Genomic DNA, 20,687 nt, shown 5'->3' with positions numbered 1-20,687 from the left:
TGAATCTGGCATCCCTGCCTACCTCCTGTAAAGACCTCTGTGATTATACTGGGCTCACCTGGATAATCCAGGATCATCTTCTCTTAACATAATTACACCTGCAAAGTCCCTTTTGCCAGGTAAGACAACATATTCACAGGTTCCAGGGGATAGGATGTGACCATGTTTGCAGGCCATTATTCTGGCTACTGCGCAGGACATCCATGTTTATTATTCTATTTTGTACCCTCCTTTGTTTTATTCATGCCATCTGATATTGAATGGATAGCCACATGTAGGAGACTGAAACAGGACCCACACCTTTCACCTCTCACAAAAATCAAATCACGGTGGATAACAGACTTAAACCTTAGGAGTGAAACTATTAGAATTCTAGAAGAAAATGTGGAAAAGACTCTTATAGACATTGGCCTAGGCAAAGAATTTATGAAGAAGACCCCAAAGGCAATCACAGCAACAACAACAATAAATAAATGGGACCTGATTAAATTAAAAAGCTTCTGCACAGCAAAAGAAACTGTCACGAGAGTAAATAGACAACGTACAGAATGGGAAAAAAATTTTGCATGCTACACATCCGATAAAGGACTGATAACTTGAATGAGGTTTCTTTGTTTAATTTTGCTTTTATTTTTATGGCAATAGTGTGTGGTAACACGGAGATACTAGCCAACTTATATCCCAAGGTCTTTTCAGATTCCCTGTTATTTACTATGTTCCTCCATCTGGCACTGATGCAGTTGTTTATTTGGACCTGAATGTAGGGGGATGGGAACTGGTCTCCTGGATTGGACATTGGTTTCAGTGAGGCAAAAGGAGAGTAGCTGGATGAACATTTTAAAATCATTTCTTTTCTTTTCTTTTTTTTTTTTTTAAATCATTTCTGAAACTTCTGTGGAATTTACCAGATGGGCAGGGTGGAAACTATGCTTAACAACTTAACCAATAGTGAACCTCTTATAATAGTCATGCTATTATCTTACCCTCAGGTGGGCAGAGAATGCTTTAGAGTTTAATGAATCAGCAAAACAAAAGTCCTAATATGGAGCAAACAGGAAGGAGGAAACAATTACCCACTTGATATATCCTCCTGAAAGCTTATCAGTCAAGCATTGTGGAAAAAAACATGGTGCATGGTGTTTGGATTCAGACAATCTTGAGTTTGAATCTCATTTGTGTCCCTTACCAGTTGTGTAATCTTGGACAGATTACTTGACCTCTCTCAGCTTCAATTTTCTCACTTTTAAAACAGAGTTAATAATTAATAATATCTGATTCACATGGTTGTTGTAAGCTTAGAATTGCTAAGTCCATGGTTCTCAAAGTGAACCTGTGGTGTGGTTCCTAAACCAGCAGCATCAGCATTACTTGGGAACTTGTTAGAAATGCAACCCCTCTGGCCTCATCTCAGACCAATTGAATCAGAAACTCTAGGTTGGGGAGCCTTATTCCGTAAAATAGTAGTATGCAAAACACATAGAATCATGTCTCACACATTACTGGCACTTGTTTAACAAATGTGGACTATAATTATTCTTCTTACTGTGAGCTTCATTATACTCTCCATGCTTTGCTTTTCAGTTATTGTTTGTTTTGGAAGAGCAAGGTCAGTGACAGATCTGTTTGTTTACCACGTCATGGTTTCTCTTTTTTCTCAAACTAAAAAAGTCACATGAATAACTAAAACAACATTATTAGCTTGCATTTCTGGCTGTGCCGTTTCAACACAGCAGAGAGGGAGTCACGCTCTCTGGCAACTTCTGCCATTCAGAGTGTGCTGTCGTGATGCCAGAGAGCAAGGCCAGGCAGCAAGCTTGTGCACCTGAAAGATGCCATGACTATTTCCTATAATTGCTTTTTTTTTTTTTGCTAAACATAAGTGAAAAACATGAGCAAACACTGGCCTCATCACCAAAGAGATCTTCACATTATGTGATGCGTAAAATTTACTACAGTGATTTGTCATTTAGTCTCTACATAAGTAAGTAAAGATGGATCCACATGTTCTGGGCCAAGTTAAAAATTATATCTTTTAAGAAGAAATATAAATGCACCGCCAAAATCACAACAGGAATGAAAGAAATGGCTAAAACTCACAAACCACCCTTAAACACTAAGGAAAGTTTGACTTTTAGAAAAGCACTTAAGCAGAGCATTCTTACCCTGCCACCTAAAAATGTAATGGAAATTTGGAGGGCCAAGGGTCTCCAGCATAAAGCAATGATTACTACTAGTAATTCAGGCAGGACTCCCAAAATCAAGTATTTTCATTTCTGTAACTTTCCTGAAGAATGACCTCATGGAACCTCCTCTTAGATTATGTCACCATAGCTATATATTGGCTGGACATGATCCAAGATGACCCCATAATTAGGAAAAAGGAAACTCATATCTTGTGGATCTGGACTGTGAAACTTACCCTGTATTATACTCACAATGACCCTGTAAGCATAATATAGAGTGAGATGAATATTATTGTCCTGATTTTCCAGAGGTTCTGAGAGATTAAGTGCTTTGTCTAGGGTTCCAGTTTGTAAGTGACAAAGCCAGGATTAGAATCCATGCCTTTGCTGACAAGACTCAGTTCCCTATACCACACTACTTCTGCAAAACTGTAACATGAGAGACACTAATGTCTACCTTGTTGCATGAGATCATCATGACTGATTTCCCTGTATACTGAAAAAATGTCACCTTTAGGGTTATTTCTCTGAGACTAAAAATCAGTATCAAAATACATGGCAAAAATACATTCACCATGACTTTATTTATCAACAACCACCACCACAAAAAAATGAGATACATGGTTGAGAAAATGAATCCATTGGAAAGGCAGCATTGGAATGACAAAGAATTTTGAAGGCATGTAGACCTGGGTTTGAATCCCAAATTTTGGTTCTACCACTTATTAAGTTGACTAACTAAAGTTAGCTTAGTTTCTAGGTGCCTCAGTTATTTTTTTTTATTATCTGTAGATAGGAGTAATACTTTTTATTATGAAATCCTATACGAAGATCCCATTACCTCCTTAGTTAAATATATTCCTAGGTATTTTGTTTTCTTTGTTGCTATTGTGAAAGGTATTGAGTCTTTGATTTGGTTCTCAGTTTGACTGTTGTTGGTGTATAAATGAATGTTACTGATTTGTGTACATTGATTTTGTAACCTGAAACTTTGCTGAATTTATTGATCAATTCTAATAGTGCTTTGGCAGAATCTTGGGGGTGTTTTAGATATAAGATCATGTCAGCAAAGAACAATAGTTTGATCTCTTCTGTCCCCATATGGATACCCTTGATTTCCTTCTCTTGTCTGTTTGATCTGGCTAGGACTTCCAGCACTATGTTGAATAGAAATGGTGATAGAAGGCAACCTTGTGTGGTTCTAGTTCTAAGCAGAATACTTTAAATTTTTCCCCATTCAGTATGACATTGGCTGTGGGTTTGTTGTATATGGCTTTTATCATTTTGAGGTAAGTCCTGTCTATGGACCTAGAAATATATTTAACTAAGGAGGTGAAAGACCTCTATAGGGAGAACTATAAAACACTGAGGAAGGAAATAGCAAGGGATGCAAACAGATGGAAAAACATATCATGCTCATGGATCGGCAGAATCAACATTGATAAAATGTCTACTTCCCAAAGTGATCAACAGATTCAATGCAATCCCTATTAAAATGCCAACACCATTTTTCGCAGATCTAGAAAAAATAATTCTACGCTTCAAATGGAACCAGAGAAGACCCCATATAGACAAAGCAACCTTAAGCAAAAAGAACAAATTAGGAGGCATCAACTTACCAGACTTCAAGCTATACTACAAGGCTATAGTAACCAAAATAGCATGGTACTAGCACAAGAACAGAGACATAGACCAATGGAACAGAACAGAAAACCTAGATATAAAACCATACTCATATAGCCATCTGATCTTTGACAAAGCATACAAAAACATATAGTGGGGAAAAGAATCCCTATTCAATAAATGGTGCTGGGGAAATGGGATAGCTGGATGTAGACCGAAACAGGATCTGCACCACTCAGCTCTCACAAAGATCAACTCATGATGGATAACAGACTTAAACCTAAGGAATGAAGAATTCTAGAAGAAAATGTTGGAAAAACTCTTATAGACATCAGCCTAGGCAAAGAATTTATGAAGAAGACCCCAAAGGCAATCACAGCAACAACAAAAATAAATAAATGGGACCTGATCAACTAAAAAATCTTCTGCACAGCAAAGGAAATAATAATTAGAGCAAAAAGACAACCTACAGAATGGGAGAAAATATTTGCATGCTATGTATCTGATAAAGGGCTGATAACTAGAATCTATAAAGAACTCAGGCAAATCAGCAAGAAAAAAATCAAACAACCCCATTAAAAGTGGGCAAAAGACATGAACAGAAACTTTTCAAAAGAAGATAGACTAATGACTAACAAACATATGAAAAAATACTTAACATCTCTAATCATCAGGGAAATGCAAATCAAAACCACAATGAGATATCAGCTTAACTCCAGTGAGAATGGCTTTTATCAAAAAGTCCCAAAACAACAAATGTTTGTGTGGATTCAGAGAGATAAGAACACTCATATGCTGCTTGCTGGACTGCAAACTAGTACAACCTCATGGAAAGTAGTATGGAGATGCCTCAAAGAGCTAAAAGTAGACCTGCCATTTGATCCAGCAATCCCACTACTGTATATTTACCCAAAGAAGAAAAGAAATTCTATAAAAAAGACATCTGCACTCGAATGTTCATGGCAGCACAATTCACAATTGCAAAGATGTGGAAACAACTCAAATGCCCATCAATATATGAGTGGATTAACAAAATGTGGTATATGTATACCATGGAGTACTACTCAGCCATATAAAAATGGTGAACAAATACCTTTTGTACTAATCTGAAAGGAACTGGAGACTATTCTTGTAAGTGAGGTATCACAAGAATGGAAAAACAAACGCCACATGTACTCACCATTAAATTGGAACTAATCGATCAACACTTATGTGCACATATGAAAGTAACTTTCATTGGAGATTGGGCAGGTGGGAGGGGGGAGGAAGGGATGGGTAAATTCACACCTAACAGGTGTGGTGCACACTGTCTGGGGGATGGGCATGCTTGTAATTTTGACTCGGGTGGTACAAAGGCAATTTATGTGACCAAGGTATTTGTACCCCTGTAATATTCTGAAATATAAGTAAATGAAAAATAAAATTAAGAAAAAAAATCCTATGAGATAATACATAAAAGTACTTAGCACAGTATCTGTCATAAAGTAGTTGCTCAATAAATGTTTACTGCTAAAAGATAAAGCAAGTCATTAATACTCATTATCATAATAGCATCAATTAATTTGTCAGTTTTCTAGCCAAGAGAAGGGGTGGAGGATACATCAGTTTTGATCGGATATGGTGTGTGGAGGCATCAAGTTGGTGTTGGGAGGTGGCCATGAGTATGAGGAGACTGGATGTCTCGAGTGGGTGTTAAGCAGGAAAAAGCCTGCTGAAAGGAAATTGGGAGAGCTGGACGGTGGTTGGTTGATGGCTTCTTGAGGCAAAGCTTTTAAGGACACAACAGAGGGTCCTCCTTGGCCACCTCCCTGTGAGTATCATCTCCAGTTACCTACTGACACACAGTTTACACACTCATAATGACACCATGTCATTTCATACTTCTGTTCATGTTGCTCCCCAGGACAGTGTATCCCACAGTTTTCCACCTGGATCATTGAGTCATCCTTTGAGATTCAACTCAGGTGTCACCCTTCCAGGAACTTCCAAATTGGACTCCGTTCCCTCTTCAGTGACTTCTGATTTCACTGTGCATCTCTCTCCTTCATCAGTTCATACACTATAAAATTAATGGTTTGTATACGAGTTGGTCTCCACTGCTACTCTGTGAACTTCTCCAAAGGGCAGGCCTCGTCTTATTTATCTTTATACTCCAAGAACCGAGCGATGTACCCAGTATATGAAAATTATTCTGACAATACTGGTTGAATTAAACTGGATTGAATTAAAGTAGGAAGAATCAGGATTCCTTCCCTATTTTATGAGATTTCACTTGAGATTATTAGGCACAACCCCCCAAAAAGAATTATACAAAAAAGTACTACAAATTCTCATGTTTCTTATAAATAAATATTAGAAATAGTAAAAATGAGTCAGTCAGATTTATTCTCATAAACAAAATCTATATAGATATTTGAAAATTACCACTAAATTTCTAAATTTCAGGCAGCCCTTAAAGTTCAAATTTTATCTCAGAGGCTTTTGTGTATTTTATTCATACAGACAAAAAAGCAAATCAAATCAGGTTCAGCTGAAGGTATGAAGAATCAAGAAAGTACATTGCAACAAAGATCCAGGGAGCAGTTTTCAAGGAAATTCCTTAGGGGCAAGTTGTATTTCTCACTCATTCAATCTCAGTTTTTCTCAGTTCAGGCTACCATGTATGTATTAATGGGGAACATAGTTAAATAGTTACCTGCATAGGCTCTGAAGCTACCTTCTCTTTGTTCTAATCCTTCCTCTTCTACTTACTGTCTGAAAGGACTTAAGCAAATAAATTAGCTTTTGTTTGCCTCAGTTTCCTCATCTGTAAAATAGAGAAAATAATAATGCCTCCCCCATAGACAGTTTGGGAATAAAAAGATTCAGTATATTTAAGAGGTATAGAGCAGTGCCTGGCCCGTAGCAGGTGCTCAATGAATACAATTACTCCCTATTGTCAGCCTTTCTTTGTTCACTGGCAAACGCCAATGCAGTTTAAACATTATTATTCACTCATCCATTCATCCATCCATTTAACAAACATTTTTGAATATTGACTATGCTACTAGCACTGTGCTGGGTACCAACGATACAGAAGATGAGTAAGACACAGTCCCTGTCTTTAATAAGTTCATGGTATATTGTGTTTGAGTTGGGGAGGGGTAGAGAAGTCTTGCAATTAAACAGGTAATAACATGGGATGATAAATGTTCTGCAGTGGGAAGCACATGGCTTATTTGTATTATAAGGAGGGTGTGTAATACAGTCTCAGAGGGTCAGGATGGGCTTCCCAGCAGAGTGAGATCCAGGATGAGTATGAGTTGGCCAAGTGAGAGCTGGGAGTGAGGTAGGGCTGGTGTATCTCATACCAAAGTAGTTGCCTTGCTAAAGGCTCGAAAGCAAGGAAATTGTGAAGGGATCAGCGTGGAAAGTCAGTCAGGGAGTGGCCAAAAGCAAGGTTAGCCAAGGGTGAAGGAGTCCGATCACCAAGGGTTTTTCCTACCAGGTGAAAGACATTTGACACTATCCTGTCCTCCTCAGCAGAGAAGCCTTCTGCATAGGAATTAATGTCATATTTGAATTAGTTTCTTTTAAATGTTATTTCTAACTCCTGACAAAATTTCCTACTTCTGCCTTTGGGCCCTTCTGTTTCCCTGTAGACTCCTGTCATGGCACTATATGACTTTATTGAGCTTATATGTTTCTAATTCTGTCTCTCTTGGGAGATCAAGAGCTCCTCAAAGACTATTTTTTATTTATCTCTGTATTCTCAGGATCCAGAACAGTGATTGAGACAGAGGAGGCACTCCATGGAAGCTTGATGGAAAAAAAAAAGTTTGATTTCAGAAAAAAGTATTTCTTCTTATATTTTTAGGATAAAGGATTATCAGATAAAATCTGGGTAATCAAGTCAACAAAGTGAGTAATCTTGTCCGCTGTGATGGCCGTGAGCCCTATGAGCTGCTGCCCAACAGATTTATAATCCATTTATCCTTCTCTATGAGCCATTACTGAGCACTGCTATGTGTCAGGCACTGTGCAAGGCACTGAGGGAGGGAGAAATACTTTGAAGACAGCAACAGATAGTTGTGAAAATATTGCATAATATACACAGAACAATCCCCATATCCTGAGGGCCTAGCACAGTGCCTGGCAATGCTTGGTCCTCAGTAAATGCCTGTGAATAAACAATAAATGAGGAAGATGTGAGGAATGTGTGCTAAATGTATGCTATGCACACAAAATGCTCTAAGAGTCCAGATCTGGGAAAGTCTGTGAGATGGTTTAATTCAATAGGGTCTTGTTGAGGTATCTGAGCCTTGGAAGTTAAATAGTATCTGGAAACACAGAAGGAAGACGTGGGGGAGTCTAAAGAGAAAGAAATAGGATGAACATCACTTCATACAGACTAATATCCTCTTAATGGAATATAAGCAATTGGAAATTATCAAAGCTCTGATAGTAGTTGGGGTATATTGGAATTCACACAAATCAACCAGTTTTCCAGGCATATTATAATTTGGCCAATGGATGTGGAAGGCCTAGCAGTTGCTTTAGCAGACAGCCAAAGTGGGCCCTCGTGACAATGTTCATTAAAGCAAAGTTAATTGGTTAATTAAAACAAAAGTGGCAAATGACAGTTTCTAAAATTAAGTTAAGGTGGAGGCAACACTAATGATTCTGCCACCTGACTAGAATCCCAAGGGAGGGGTTTACCTTCTGAGAAAATGTAATAATTTAGAGCTAGAGGCCCCTGTCATTAATTTAGCCATGAAAGGCCCACCGCATTTTAGACCCCATTCCCATGTCCCTGGAAATTCTGAATCTTGTAGAGCCAGAACTTTAGACTCATCAGATTCAATGCTTTATTTAGGTCAGAACTGGTTTTGTGTTCATTTGTCAATTTGCAGCTGAAGTGAAGGCCTTAAACGGAAGCCTGGCATTATCTGCTTGACAATGATTTGATGCTGCACCATGTTGTGCTGGAAATTAGTGTCTAGAACCAAAATGTTAATCACAGGGACCTCTATACATTGATGGCATAAATAGCATGTTTCTATATAAAAGAAATCTATAGTGACTCATTCCTATTTAAGTAAAAATCTCCCTTTGCTATTTCAGTGAATTGAATGACTGACTCTGGGCACTTTCTTCTTTGTGCTCTAGGGTGAGCCAATTTAACCTCCCAGGAAACTGTTAGATCTGTTAGAATTAGCTCTACTCTTTCCTTAGGTGATCACAGAGCTTGAAGTGAGTCTCTCTTTGTGATCAGAGGTGGAAATTTGCTCCTTCTTACCTACTTCTCACTAAGGGTCTGAACTATTTTTCAAGCACCACAAACACGTCTTCTCTTGGGCTTATGATGATGTTTTCTAAAGTGAGCCCTTTGGAGCATCAACTCTTTAGAATATTAAGAGAGTTATTGGGAAAAAAAGGTCTTGTGCATAATAGCTGTGGGAAATGACTGGAAAGAGTTAACAAATGGATAATAGGTTTCTATGCGGCAAGATTTCTGTTTATTGCCAATAAAAGAATAATTTTTTCAAACTTTTTTAAACAAATAACTTCTTTTTCATGGAGCAATTTATGAGACTAATTTTTCAAAGAATACACTCCAGGAAATGCTCAGCTCTAGTGTCCATAAGTGAAGACCTTAGTTAAAAACTGCTCCATCACTCAATAGTCATGAGACCATGGGCAAGTCTTCTCACCATGATTGATCTCACATTCCCCATCTGAAAAATGGGAAGGAAGATTGCATCTACTTGCAATATTTTGTGACAATTAGAAATGTTAGACTAATTATATATAGAAAAAGCTCTTCAAGGTGACAAACATAGTAGGTGAATAATAAATGAACCATTTGGGGGTAGTACTCTGATTTGCAATTTTTTCCGATCTCCTACTTTGTGCTTCTCCAATTCATCTTCCTTACTTCTTGTTCTTCACTCCCACCTCCTCCTTCTTCTGTTACTACTGCCACTATTATTACTAGGTACTACCACTTTCTGTGGTAGACATTATTCATTGGCTCATCCAAAAACACTTGGCACCTCCTTTTCTCTTTAATTTTCTCTTTAATTTTAAAAGACTAAATGTCACTTTCTTATACTCTCTCGCAGCTATATTAGATGGTTTTGGCCAGTGAGACATAAGGGTAATTCTTATGGGACTCTCAGAAGACTTTTGTTTTCCCTAATAAATGTATGCAATGCACAGAGCCGTGACAGCTATCTTGCCACCTTTGGTAAAAGGCCTAGAGAATGACGGAGGTGCTGGTGCTAGCATCGCTGAACCAACTCCAGGAGCTGTCTCCTTCCATACTCTTATAACATGAGGAAAACGAAACTGAAAGAGTATAATCTAAAAGGTTTAGCTATCGTTTTGAGTATTTCTATGTGCTGATACTAAACGCTTAACACATACTGCCTCATTTACTAGTTGAAACAGGAATTTTCCACCATTTTGTAGTTGAGGAAACAGAATAAAGAACATTGTTCAAATTCACACAGCTGGATTGAGATCCAGGTGTGGCTCCCGAACTAGAACTGTAAGTTCGTATGCTTTTGGGAACATAGTCACTATAACCTTAGTAGGTAGTATTGTAGCCTTCATTCTGAGGTACACAATTAGTGTCCTCTTTAATATGGAGAGCTCTTGCCATGTTGAAGGGACACACACACAGACCTCATCCAGAAATAGGGCCCAGACGCAGTCAGGGTTTAGGGCAGCCTGCTTCTGCATACACCAGACAGAGGACAGCAGAACAGAGCTGGGCCCCGTATAGTAGCTGCTTCTCTCCCAAGACCCACATCTGGAGATGTGAGGATTTTATTACCTTTTTAAGCCCATCCTTGATCCCAAGAGGTGGGTTCCTTGGTATATTATAGATTTCAAGCCTGAGAACCACAACTAATTTAGAATGAAATGAAAAAATATTAGAAACACCTGAGTTAATTCGTTCCCCATTATTTAAACAGTGTGGCAGACAATGTGATTGACACTGACCTTTATAAAATTACAAATTTGAAGGGGAGCTAAATCCCTGCATAACAAGTTATATTCTACGATGTGCTAAATACCCTGAACATCTTGATTTTGTATAACAGAGAAGAAATATTTAGTTTAGGAGCTAATTGAAGCTACAGAAGAAAGGAATTTTAGTTTGCATCTCTCTCCAAGGATTATGGCTAAAAAAGGAGAGCAGATATGGGATGTGTGTGTTGCAAAAGAATTATAGCTTTCTATGCCATGTTTTCTTTTCCACATCAAAAGCATCTTCCAGCATCAAGATCCTGGTTGATGGCAAAAAAGAAGTCTCTATATAATCAGACTGTAGCCTGTCTCAGCTGTAATCGCATAGACAAACCAAGATTTGTCAAGATGCAGAAAGAAAACCCAACAATTGTTAAAGGTCCCTCCTTACCCTCTTTGAGATTTTAATACCCAGTGTACCAGCTTCAAAATCCAATCAAAAACTACATGGCATTGTAGGGAAAACAAGTTAAAATATAGCAAAGAAATCCTTAGAATTTTTTTTATTGGTACTATCAGTACAATTTGTTGTTTTTTGTTTGTCTCTTTGTTTATTAAATTAGAAATTAAATAGTTGAAAATATTCATTGAATGTTACTAGAAGAAGATTATAGCAAAGCATGAGATCAATGATCTGATTCTTGGGCAGAGACTGATGGCCGTAGGAATGGGAGAATATTTGTAATACAGGGTTCTACAGGCTTAGTCTTATGAAAGTTAATAGGACCACTGAGGAGCAGTAGTGTGCACACCAAAGATAAGCAAAACATACCTAACACATTCCCACCCAAATTCATTAATTCAACAAACATACCAAAAATCATTACTGAGCATCTTCTGTGTGCCAAACACCGTCCCGGGTACAGCTAGGCATCGGAGGCACAGTGATGAACAAAGTAGACAGGGCCTCACTCCTACGGAGCTTGCTCTGCTTAAATTGGAACACAGCATGTGTTATACTGTCTGGCAAGGAGCCGGAGAGCAGAAAGATGGAGATGCCCTGGAAAACCCAGACTGTATAATCAATGTCTCCATAGATTTGTACTGCCTTTTATGATGCTCGCTTTGTAATTAAGATCACTTTGATTGCACACCTGACACAGTGACTTTCAGGGATGGAAGAAGCCTGACAGAGGTGTTGGCTCCAGCATCACTGAATCAAATGCCAGGAGCAGTCTCCTTCCATACTTCTCGTAACACGAGGAAAATGAAACACAAACAAAGAGAATAAGCCTCTGAAAATAGGCTTTGTGTTACTTGCAGCTAGACACAATTCTAAAAGGTTTAGCTCCCATTTACTGAGTACTTTCTATGTGCGCTGATACTAAACACTTAACACGTGCTACCTCATTTACTACCCAAAACAGAAATTACCATTTTATAGTTAAGCAAACTTACATAATCAAAAAGCCAGTAGTTAAGAAATGCTTACCATGTGACAGAACCTTTGCATGTGTTAACTCATTCAGTTCTCACAACCACTCTATGAAGTATGTATTCTATTATCTCCATTTTTCAGAGAAGGAAATCAAGCACAGAGAGGTTAAGTGTATTTGGCTAAGGTTACACACTTGGTAAGTGATGCTGCCAGTATTCAATCCCAGTACTCTCTCATCCAAGTTCTAACCAGGCCCGACTCTGCTTAGCTTCCGAGATCAGACGAGATCAGGCGCATTCAGGGTGGTATGGTGATAGACCAATCCTAGTACTCTCTAGCAATACACCCTGATACCTTCAATAAAGTGTCTGCTATGTGCCTAAACTTCACTTTTATATAATCCTGTGACGTAGGGGATATGATTCTAATTTGTCAGATGAAAAAAAAAAAAAAATAAGTTGCAGAGAGATGAAACAGCAGTGCCAGTGTTCACACTAAGGATAGCCTGGCTACACAGACTGTGTTCTTTGCTGTCACTCCATGCTGTCTGTCTAAGCCTTGTCTGGTGAGTTTCTGAGGTGGTTAGATATAGGCTCACAATTCCTTCCCTCTATCAACCTGTCTGTTTTATGTATCGGGCTTCTCTGAAAGATTTTGTTTGAAGAAAAGGTTTGAAGAAAAGATAATAAAACAAAAGTTTGAAAAATAAATTTTCTTAGCCAAAATGAAAGGCTGATCTTGCTGAAGTTTCAGAAAAAAAGAATGTTTTACAGAGGAATCAGGAAGGCAGATAGAAAATAGGTCATCAGCATGTTAGATATATGGAAGTCCTTTTGTGTACAGACTATGACATTACCAGGGATTATTTAAGAAGGAGAAGACACAAATTACAATGTAGTTGAATACCTTGCACAATGTATTTGGAAAGACATGAGACATGTAAAGGAATCAGAAAAGAATTGGAAGAGGCAAGGGTACAAGTTAATAATGTAAATGAATTAGACCTTGTGGATAAACTTCAAGTATCCTGTGAGTCCTTTTCAAACCTTAGCAGACACAGTGTCTTTACTCTCACCATAATGCATGCTTTGAAGAATTAGGGCTGATAGAAAAGTAGGACTTTCAGGCATCCTAAGTAACAGTATAGTTCAAGCAATATCATTTAGATATTTATCTTACATTTGAAAGATACGTATCTTCCATTTATTTGTCTAGCTTTTAGAAATACTATCATATCTCAGTAGATTTAGTAGGGCTGATATCCTGACTAGCTCTTTTGATATATACTACTTAAATAGAGGAGCTCTTTATTCCAAATCTATGGGAATAAGTAGAAATTTATTCCTAATTATCAACAATCTATGTAGCCTTTTCTATACTTAAGAATTTGTTCCTAAGCCACTGATAACATGATCTTACTGTCTTTTGAAGTGCTTTGGGATCATTTATAATATAAGGAAGTCCCTCTCATGGGAGGAAATCATTGGCTGTTGGCTCCAGATTATTTTCAGATAGAAATTGTCCAGTAACTACTACCTATGATATTGAACTTGAGGGTGGGATGGGACTACGGGCAACAGAGAATTGAGAAACTGACGGGTTGTTCAGGATGATTGTATGCAAAGCCACTTTGTTGTCTTGCCCTTTTCAGTTATTTAGATATCTCCAAAAGAGTTCAACTTGCCCATTAAGAACTAAAATATAAATTCTACATTCTTGTCCCTCTATGTGGTGGACATTCAAGGGCTCTCCTGGGCTTGGATACGGTTCAGGCCTGTGCAAGTGCACTCAGATGCATAAAGCTTCGGGGATTCTGCTGTCAGCATAATCTTCTCTGTTAACAAAAATCTTCTCTACTCTTTTCTGGTGAAGTAGAATATAGCCCACAAAGTATCTCTGTACCCCACGGACTTGGGGGTCCTTGCCTTGGCTTAGCGACTTCACACTGCTCTCACTACCCTGTTGACCTCACTTCCCTTTTGCTATAACTCTTTGCTTTGTTAGAGACCTCAACTTCCAGTGTTTTCAGCCTTGGACTAAGTAACTGGACGCACACCCAATTAACCCCATAGAAATCATTCAATGAGAAGGTCCCAAGTCCTAAGGCACTACCTCCCATAGTTTCATTCACCCAGATTTCACCCATTTAAAAGACCCAGGAAGCAAATGCCACTGCTACAGCTATAGGGGACAGTGCCACACTGTGTTCCCACAACTTTTACCTTAGGGTTTCCCCAGAGGAGCCCCTCCTCTTCCACAGGTTGACTAGGCTGCTGGATCTGCTGGCTGCGGAGGACGACTTGCCGTCCCCCACGTGCATGCGCACCACAGTAGACGTGGTGAAGGCGCTGCGCACATTTCTCTCTGGTTTGGCCAGGATGATGTACACCTTCGGCACAAACATGCAGCCTAGGGCCACTGTGGCACTGAGGCTGACCGAGAAACACATGGTGATGATTTTGTAGTTGCTGCCAAAGTAGATTGGCACAAAGGCCAGCCATATAATGCAGGTGGTATACATTGTGAAGGCGATATACTTGGCCTCGTTGAAGTTAGCTGGAACATTTCTGGTCTTGAAAGCATAGAAGGTGCAGCTTAAAATCAACAATCCATTGTATCCAAGAGGAGTGACAACTCCTAGGTTGGTGGTGTTGCAGATCAGGTAGACTTCCCGAATGCTTGGGTAGTCATGCATTATGTCAGGAGGCTCCATTATAAAGAGGGCGACTATGATGCCCAGCTGGATGCATATGAGAATGAAAGCAATCACGAGCTGGGCACAGGCACTCATGAATCTGGGCTTTTTGGTACAGATCTTCTTCTTGCTGCCAGCCAGGATCCTTGCAATACGGTTGGTCTTGGTTACAAGGGCTGAATAGCTCATGGCTGGAGAGAGACCGATGCCAATTCTCTGAAGGTAGCAATAAATCTGTTTGGGCTTTGCGATGAGGCAGAAGGTACATAAGTAGCCCAGGCAGATGCCGGCAAGGATAATGTAGCAGAGTTCCCTGCTGGAGGACTTGACTACTGGTGTATCGCGGTAAATGATGAAGACTGCGGTAACAAACAGGGTGGCCAGCAGACCCAGGCAGGCAAACACCACGGCTGCGATGGGCTCCGGGTCACCCCATCGGAGATACTGTACTGGGATCAAATCACAGCCTGCAAAGACACAGACACATATTGTAAAAGACGTTTACTTGGGTCACATATCCCTAAGTTGCAAGCAGCTGTTTATGACCATTTCAGTTTGTCTCCCAACTACCTTTCTAATTTCAGTATCCCATGCTACTCATTCCTTCACATATTCATTCAGAAAACCTTTGTCTTTATCATATTGAATAGGTATTCTGTGATGGGAGCAGTTCTAGGTCCTGAAACAAAAGTATGATGAACATGTTCCCTGACTTCATTAAAAATAATCAGGGGCCTTTAAAACAATTACTTATAACTCTAATGAGGGCCATGAAGAAGTATAGCATGGGTTCTGACCCAGCTTATGGAGGCAGTAAAGGCGTCTTCCAATAGGAATTAACAAATGAATATGTTGGTTAGACTGAGTTTGGGGATTCCGTGTGCTTGCCAAACAGAGGCTACTGTAAGGGAGGGAGGCAGGAAAGGAAGCTAATGTGCAATAGTGTGCTAAATAGGCTAAGATGAGCCCACGAGAGTAGGTAAGAGGGAGATTTTATAGATCAGAGAGTCCTAGATCAATAGGAAATTATTCTAGGATCTATGTAGAGGAATGGCAGGATCTGATTTGTGTGTGTGTTTTATTTTAATCATCCCTTTGGTTGCTGTGCGGATTTTGGATGAGATAAAGGTGTGGACAATTTTGAGGATTATTTTGGAGCCATAGAGAGTGTTTGAGTGGATATGAGAGTTTGTGAAAAGTAAAGGTATCAACGATGACCAACATTAGAAAAGAATGGCTGGGATTTTCAGAGAATCTTGTGGTCTAGATGTTACAGAAGAGAAGATTGTGTTGAAAAAAAAAAAGGGCATTAGTTTTTATAAGAAAAATGATCCCAAGGGCAAATAATTGGCAGATATGGGAAGTACCACCACTCCTCAAATTATTTTCTACTCATGGCATGCAGTTTTTTATATCACTTGATTATGTAACAGAAAAAAGTGACAGGAAATAGTGTCATTGGGATTACCTGTCTTTTTAAATTTTTTTTTTTTTTTCAGGATAGTGGTTCTCAAACTTGGCTGCACACTGGATTTACATATAGATTAAAAAAAAAAAAAAGGCTGGGCACGGTGGCTCACACCTGTAATCCTAGCACTCTCGGAGGCCGAGGTGGGCGGATCGTTTGAGCTCAGGTGTTTGAGACCAGCCTGAGCAAGAGCCAGACCCCATCTCTACTAAAAATAGAAAGAAATTATATAGACAGCTAAAAATATATATAGAAAAAATTAGCTGGGCATGGTGGCTCATGCCTGTAGTCCCAGCTACTCGGGAGGCTGAGACAGGAGGATCCTTTGAGCTCAGGAGTTTGAGGTTGCTGTGAGCTAGGCTAACGCCACGGCACTCACTCTAGCCTGGGCAACAGAGTGAGACTCTGTCTTAAAAAAAAAAAAAAAAAAATACTGACACCCGGGTCTCACTGCACGAGTTTCTGACTTAATTGGCCTGGGTGTGGCCAGGGCATCAAGATTTTTAAAAGATTCTGCAAGTACTTCTAATGTGCAGCCAAAGTTGAGAAGTATTCCTCTAATTCCTTTAGGAGGATCATTTCTAACAGAGGTTTTTTGGGTTTTTTTTGATAGAATTGAGATTGCTTCACTGGTGAGTAGGAAAAGAGGTTAAGTAATCTGGAGCACTGGGCATTTGAGGAATATGGCAGATTACTGATTGCCTGCAAATATTCATTCTGTCCTTCATCCTCAGCAACCAATATCCAATTTCATTTGGGATGGTAAACGATTCAGTTAAAATAGTACATTTTCCAGCAACTCTTGCAGTTAAATATGGCAAATAAGATGTAAACAGAGAATTCCATAAAGGAAAATGACTCATCCTGGAAAATACTGTTTTTGCCCTTCCTTGCTTTCTCCTTCTGCCGTCTGGAATATAAACATGATGGCTAGAGCTCCAGCAGTTATCTTGGACTTTACGGTAACTTTAAGGACAGAAAACATGTTCTGGGTTTGGAAGAGGAAAATGGATGGGAAGGCCAAATCCCTGATAGCCATGGAATTACCAACTACTTCTAGACTATGTATATCCACATCTCCCTTGTTTAAGCTACTTTTTTTTCCTGATATATGCAGGCAAAGCAAATCCTAATTGGCATAGGGGTAAGGTTTTCCTATTAACTTGCTATATCGCATGATCAAGTGTGTTGCAGTGAGTGGCTTTGAATATCAATGGTAACTGGGAGGTAGGGGAGGCAACAATATATTAGTAAAGAAGCAAACAAGCATGTGTTTCTTCCAAAATATGTCTAAGCATAGCTCGGTTGTAGTAAAGGAAAGGAAAGGAAACATTCTTTCTTCTTCCACTTGTTTTACCCTTCTGATCTCTTGCTTTAAGGCCTCAGGTTTCAGATAGTACTATTAGTATTATAGTTAAATTCATTATATGTTTAATATCTGTCTCTGGGCTCCTCAGTACACTTTGCAAAATTGTTTCTAAGGGAAATGAATTTTATTCTAAATAATTTGCATTTAATATTGAAACAAAGTGCTTTTCACTTTAAAAAATGTGTGTATAGCCCAGACTAAATATGAAAGTTATTTTATGTAATGTAATTAATCATAAACAAATACATATCTCATTGACAATAATATACCTGTATCCATATTCAGTCCTCTGTGTTTCCATATGCTTCTGATATACTGGAATTCAACCTCTGAGACCATAGGGTTTAGGTTTATATTTACAAATTTGCTCCTTGTAGAGACTAATTTAAAAAGGCAGAATTAATCATTCCTATCTTTTTTATTTCATAACAGTTTATTTATAGCACTAATTTGACAATGAAATTTATTATCCACTACACTTAATTATATAGAGGCTTGTTTCTGCTGCTAGGTCATGAGCTACTGAAGTCCACAGGAATTTCCTAATATTGGAAACATGTTATGTGGTATATGAGGCAGGAATTCTTTCATTAGCTAAAAAAATATAAATATTTACTTTAATGATTTTAATTTTACCCTATTTTTTCTGCTGTTCTGCTAAATCTTAATTGTTTTTATCTAAATGTAATTAGTGCCCTAATTTTTAAATACTTTGCATAGGCTAGCATTCAGCACTGCTTTTATCAGGTATATTCTTGAACTTCTCATGTGCAACTTATTAACATTATGTGTGAAACTAAAGAAAACTCATTAGATATATGTGTTGGAAAAAATGTGCATCGTGCATGCCTCTAATGCGATGTAATTATTTTCACAAATTTGTGAAAATTTTCCAGAATTTATTTGTTCAAATGAATGTTTTTTTCATTCAGTGTAAGCCACTCAGAAGTCTTTATGTTTATTTTAATGATGCAGCCATTGCACAAAACACTTTTGTTACTATTCTCTTAGAATAGCAAATTGGACTCCGATTAGAATGTTATAATCACTGAATCTTATAATTAAATAAGATCTTAGAGTTTTCAAAAAATGGATGTATATCTCAATCACTGGGAAAGCCTACAAAAATATAATTCAAGGGTCTAATTCAGATATTTTTGAGTCAGTACATTGTGTTGGAGCAAAGGAATCTTATTTTGAATAAGCAAAATCAGTGGTTCTGTGCAACTAGTCCTTGGTCCTTGATTGGCAATTCAGCCTTAGAGATTATCAGGCCAACTTCTCACCCAGTGTGTGAATATCTTATATAACTCCAAGAGGCAATCACCCGAACCCTACCTAAGGCTTTTCATGAAATACATTGTCTCAAGGCAAGGGCTAGTGGTGGTGGTAGGGGAGATAGATTGAAAAGGCAAGAGGTTGTGATGGCAGGCAGAGACTGGAGGTGAAGAAACCAGTCCAAAAGCTATTACAAGAGGACAGTCAGGGATTATAAGGGCACAGACTAAGTCACTGTGCTGGAGAAAACAATCAATTGGTAAAGACATTTCAGAAATAGGCTTGAAAGCAATTATGAAGCAGACAGAAGAGTCAAGGAAAAAGGCTTCTAACTGAGTTGATGGTGATACTATTTACTAAGATGAGGATGGTAGAAAGACAAGGGTCACATTCTATGGGAATGATATATAGTTTCAGTTTGGATGTCTTGTATCTGAAGTGCCTATGACCTAGTGAGTGGAAACAGAAGCTTAGAAGAGGTATCAGTGTGGAAGATACAGCTTTAGGAATCAACTGTCTACAGGTGGAAATAAGAGACAGCAATAATTGCAATCAATGAGGAAATTCACAGATGTAGATGAGAGCAGCGTCTAGCAGCCTGGTGGAACACCAATATTTAGGAATGGCAGAGGAAGAGGATATAGCAGGGGAGGTGTAAGATGGATCAGCTAGAAGGAAGAAAGTATATCAGAAGCTAAAGGAAAGTGGTTAATTGGGTGGCCTATCATAGTCTCTTCTAACAATATCACTTCAGCTGTTCTTTTTTAAATCCTTATCCAAATAACTTGCACAAATCTTTAAGCTTCAGGTTCACAGGCATCTCCCCTGGTAGATATTTTTTTTCTTCCTCCACTACTATTAGATCTATTTCTTTTGAATGAGAGGTGGTGTCTTTCCTAACATGGAACATATTCTCCAAATCTCAGAATCTTTAGATAATGATAATCTTATTATTACATAAATTTAAATTTCCATTGATTACTATGCCAACTAGGTGCATTGGTCTACAAACATCTGCCTAGTTGTTCTTCTTAAACTTCTTTATTTTCTTCTAGTTACTGGGCATTTTTTCCATTAATGGTTTCATTTTTATCCCTGTTTTATTCTTAGTGTGACGATAAGTTGCTGGAAGTATATATAGATGCTAACTAAGAATCTACAGTGCGTATATTTTATAGTTTTATTATGAGTTTAATCAATTTAACATATGTTATTATAGTTTAGATTAAATAATCTTGATCACATCAGTGAAGTTCGCTTCCAGCAAGCATATTAGAGTTTCTCTGGCTCTTAGAAAATGAACATTATATTCCTTTCTAGAAATGCAGATGAGCCATAGATTAGAAAATCGTTCCCATTTTCTGATAACATCTATTTAGGTAGCTATCTACTTCTCATTTTCCTTCTTTCAGGCTTGATCCATAAGGCTGTGGTTCTCTAGGATAATCCATATTTTCGTGGCTTGAACTGACAAACATTGAAAATACAATAGTTTTTTTTTCTTTTAAGAAAGGAGAAAGTGAGCTACTAAAACTGTATTATCCACATTTATCCTATGATCCCACCAATGTTTTTCCTATATATCTAATTACAGAATGGGTGATCTACTGATTTCCTGGACCCCTAAAAATGATGTGCATGCTTAATCACAGCTGTATTCCCATAGTTAAGAGTTC

General features: G+C 38.3%; 1 protein-coding gene across 8 annotated transcripts in view; it reads right to left on the bottom strand.

The window, feature by feature from the left end:
• The window catches only part of GRM5 (glutamate metabotropic receptor 5), a 480,882-nt gene that overhangs the window by 41,182 nt on the left and 419,013 nt on the right, over window positions 1-20,687 (bottom strand). For all 8 annotated transcript variants that reach the window (XM_069469084.1, XM_069469086.1, XM_069469085.1 and 5 more), the window contains one exon: window positions 14,424-15,363. In XM_069469084.1, the coding sequence (XP_069325185.1) occupies window positions 14,424-15,363 (940 nt within the window). The remainder of the gene's footprint in view (window positions 1-14,423; window positions 15,364-20,687) is intronic.

Source organism: Eulemur rufifrons, chromosome 6 (genome assembly GCF_041146395.1).
Source record: "Eulemur rufifrons isolate Redbay chromosome 6, OSU_ERuf_1, whole genome shotgun sequence".
Taxonomy (NCBI): domain Eukaryota; kingdom Metazoa; phylum Chordata; class Mammalia; order Primates; family Lemuridae; genus Eulemur; species Eulemur rufifrons.
This window is presented reverse-complemented; position numbering and strand designations above follow the sequence as displayed.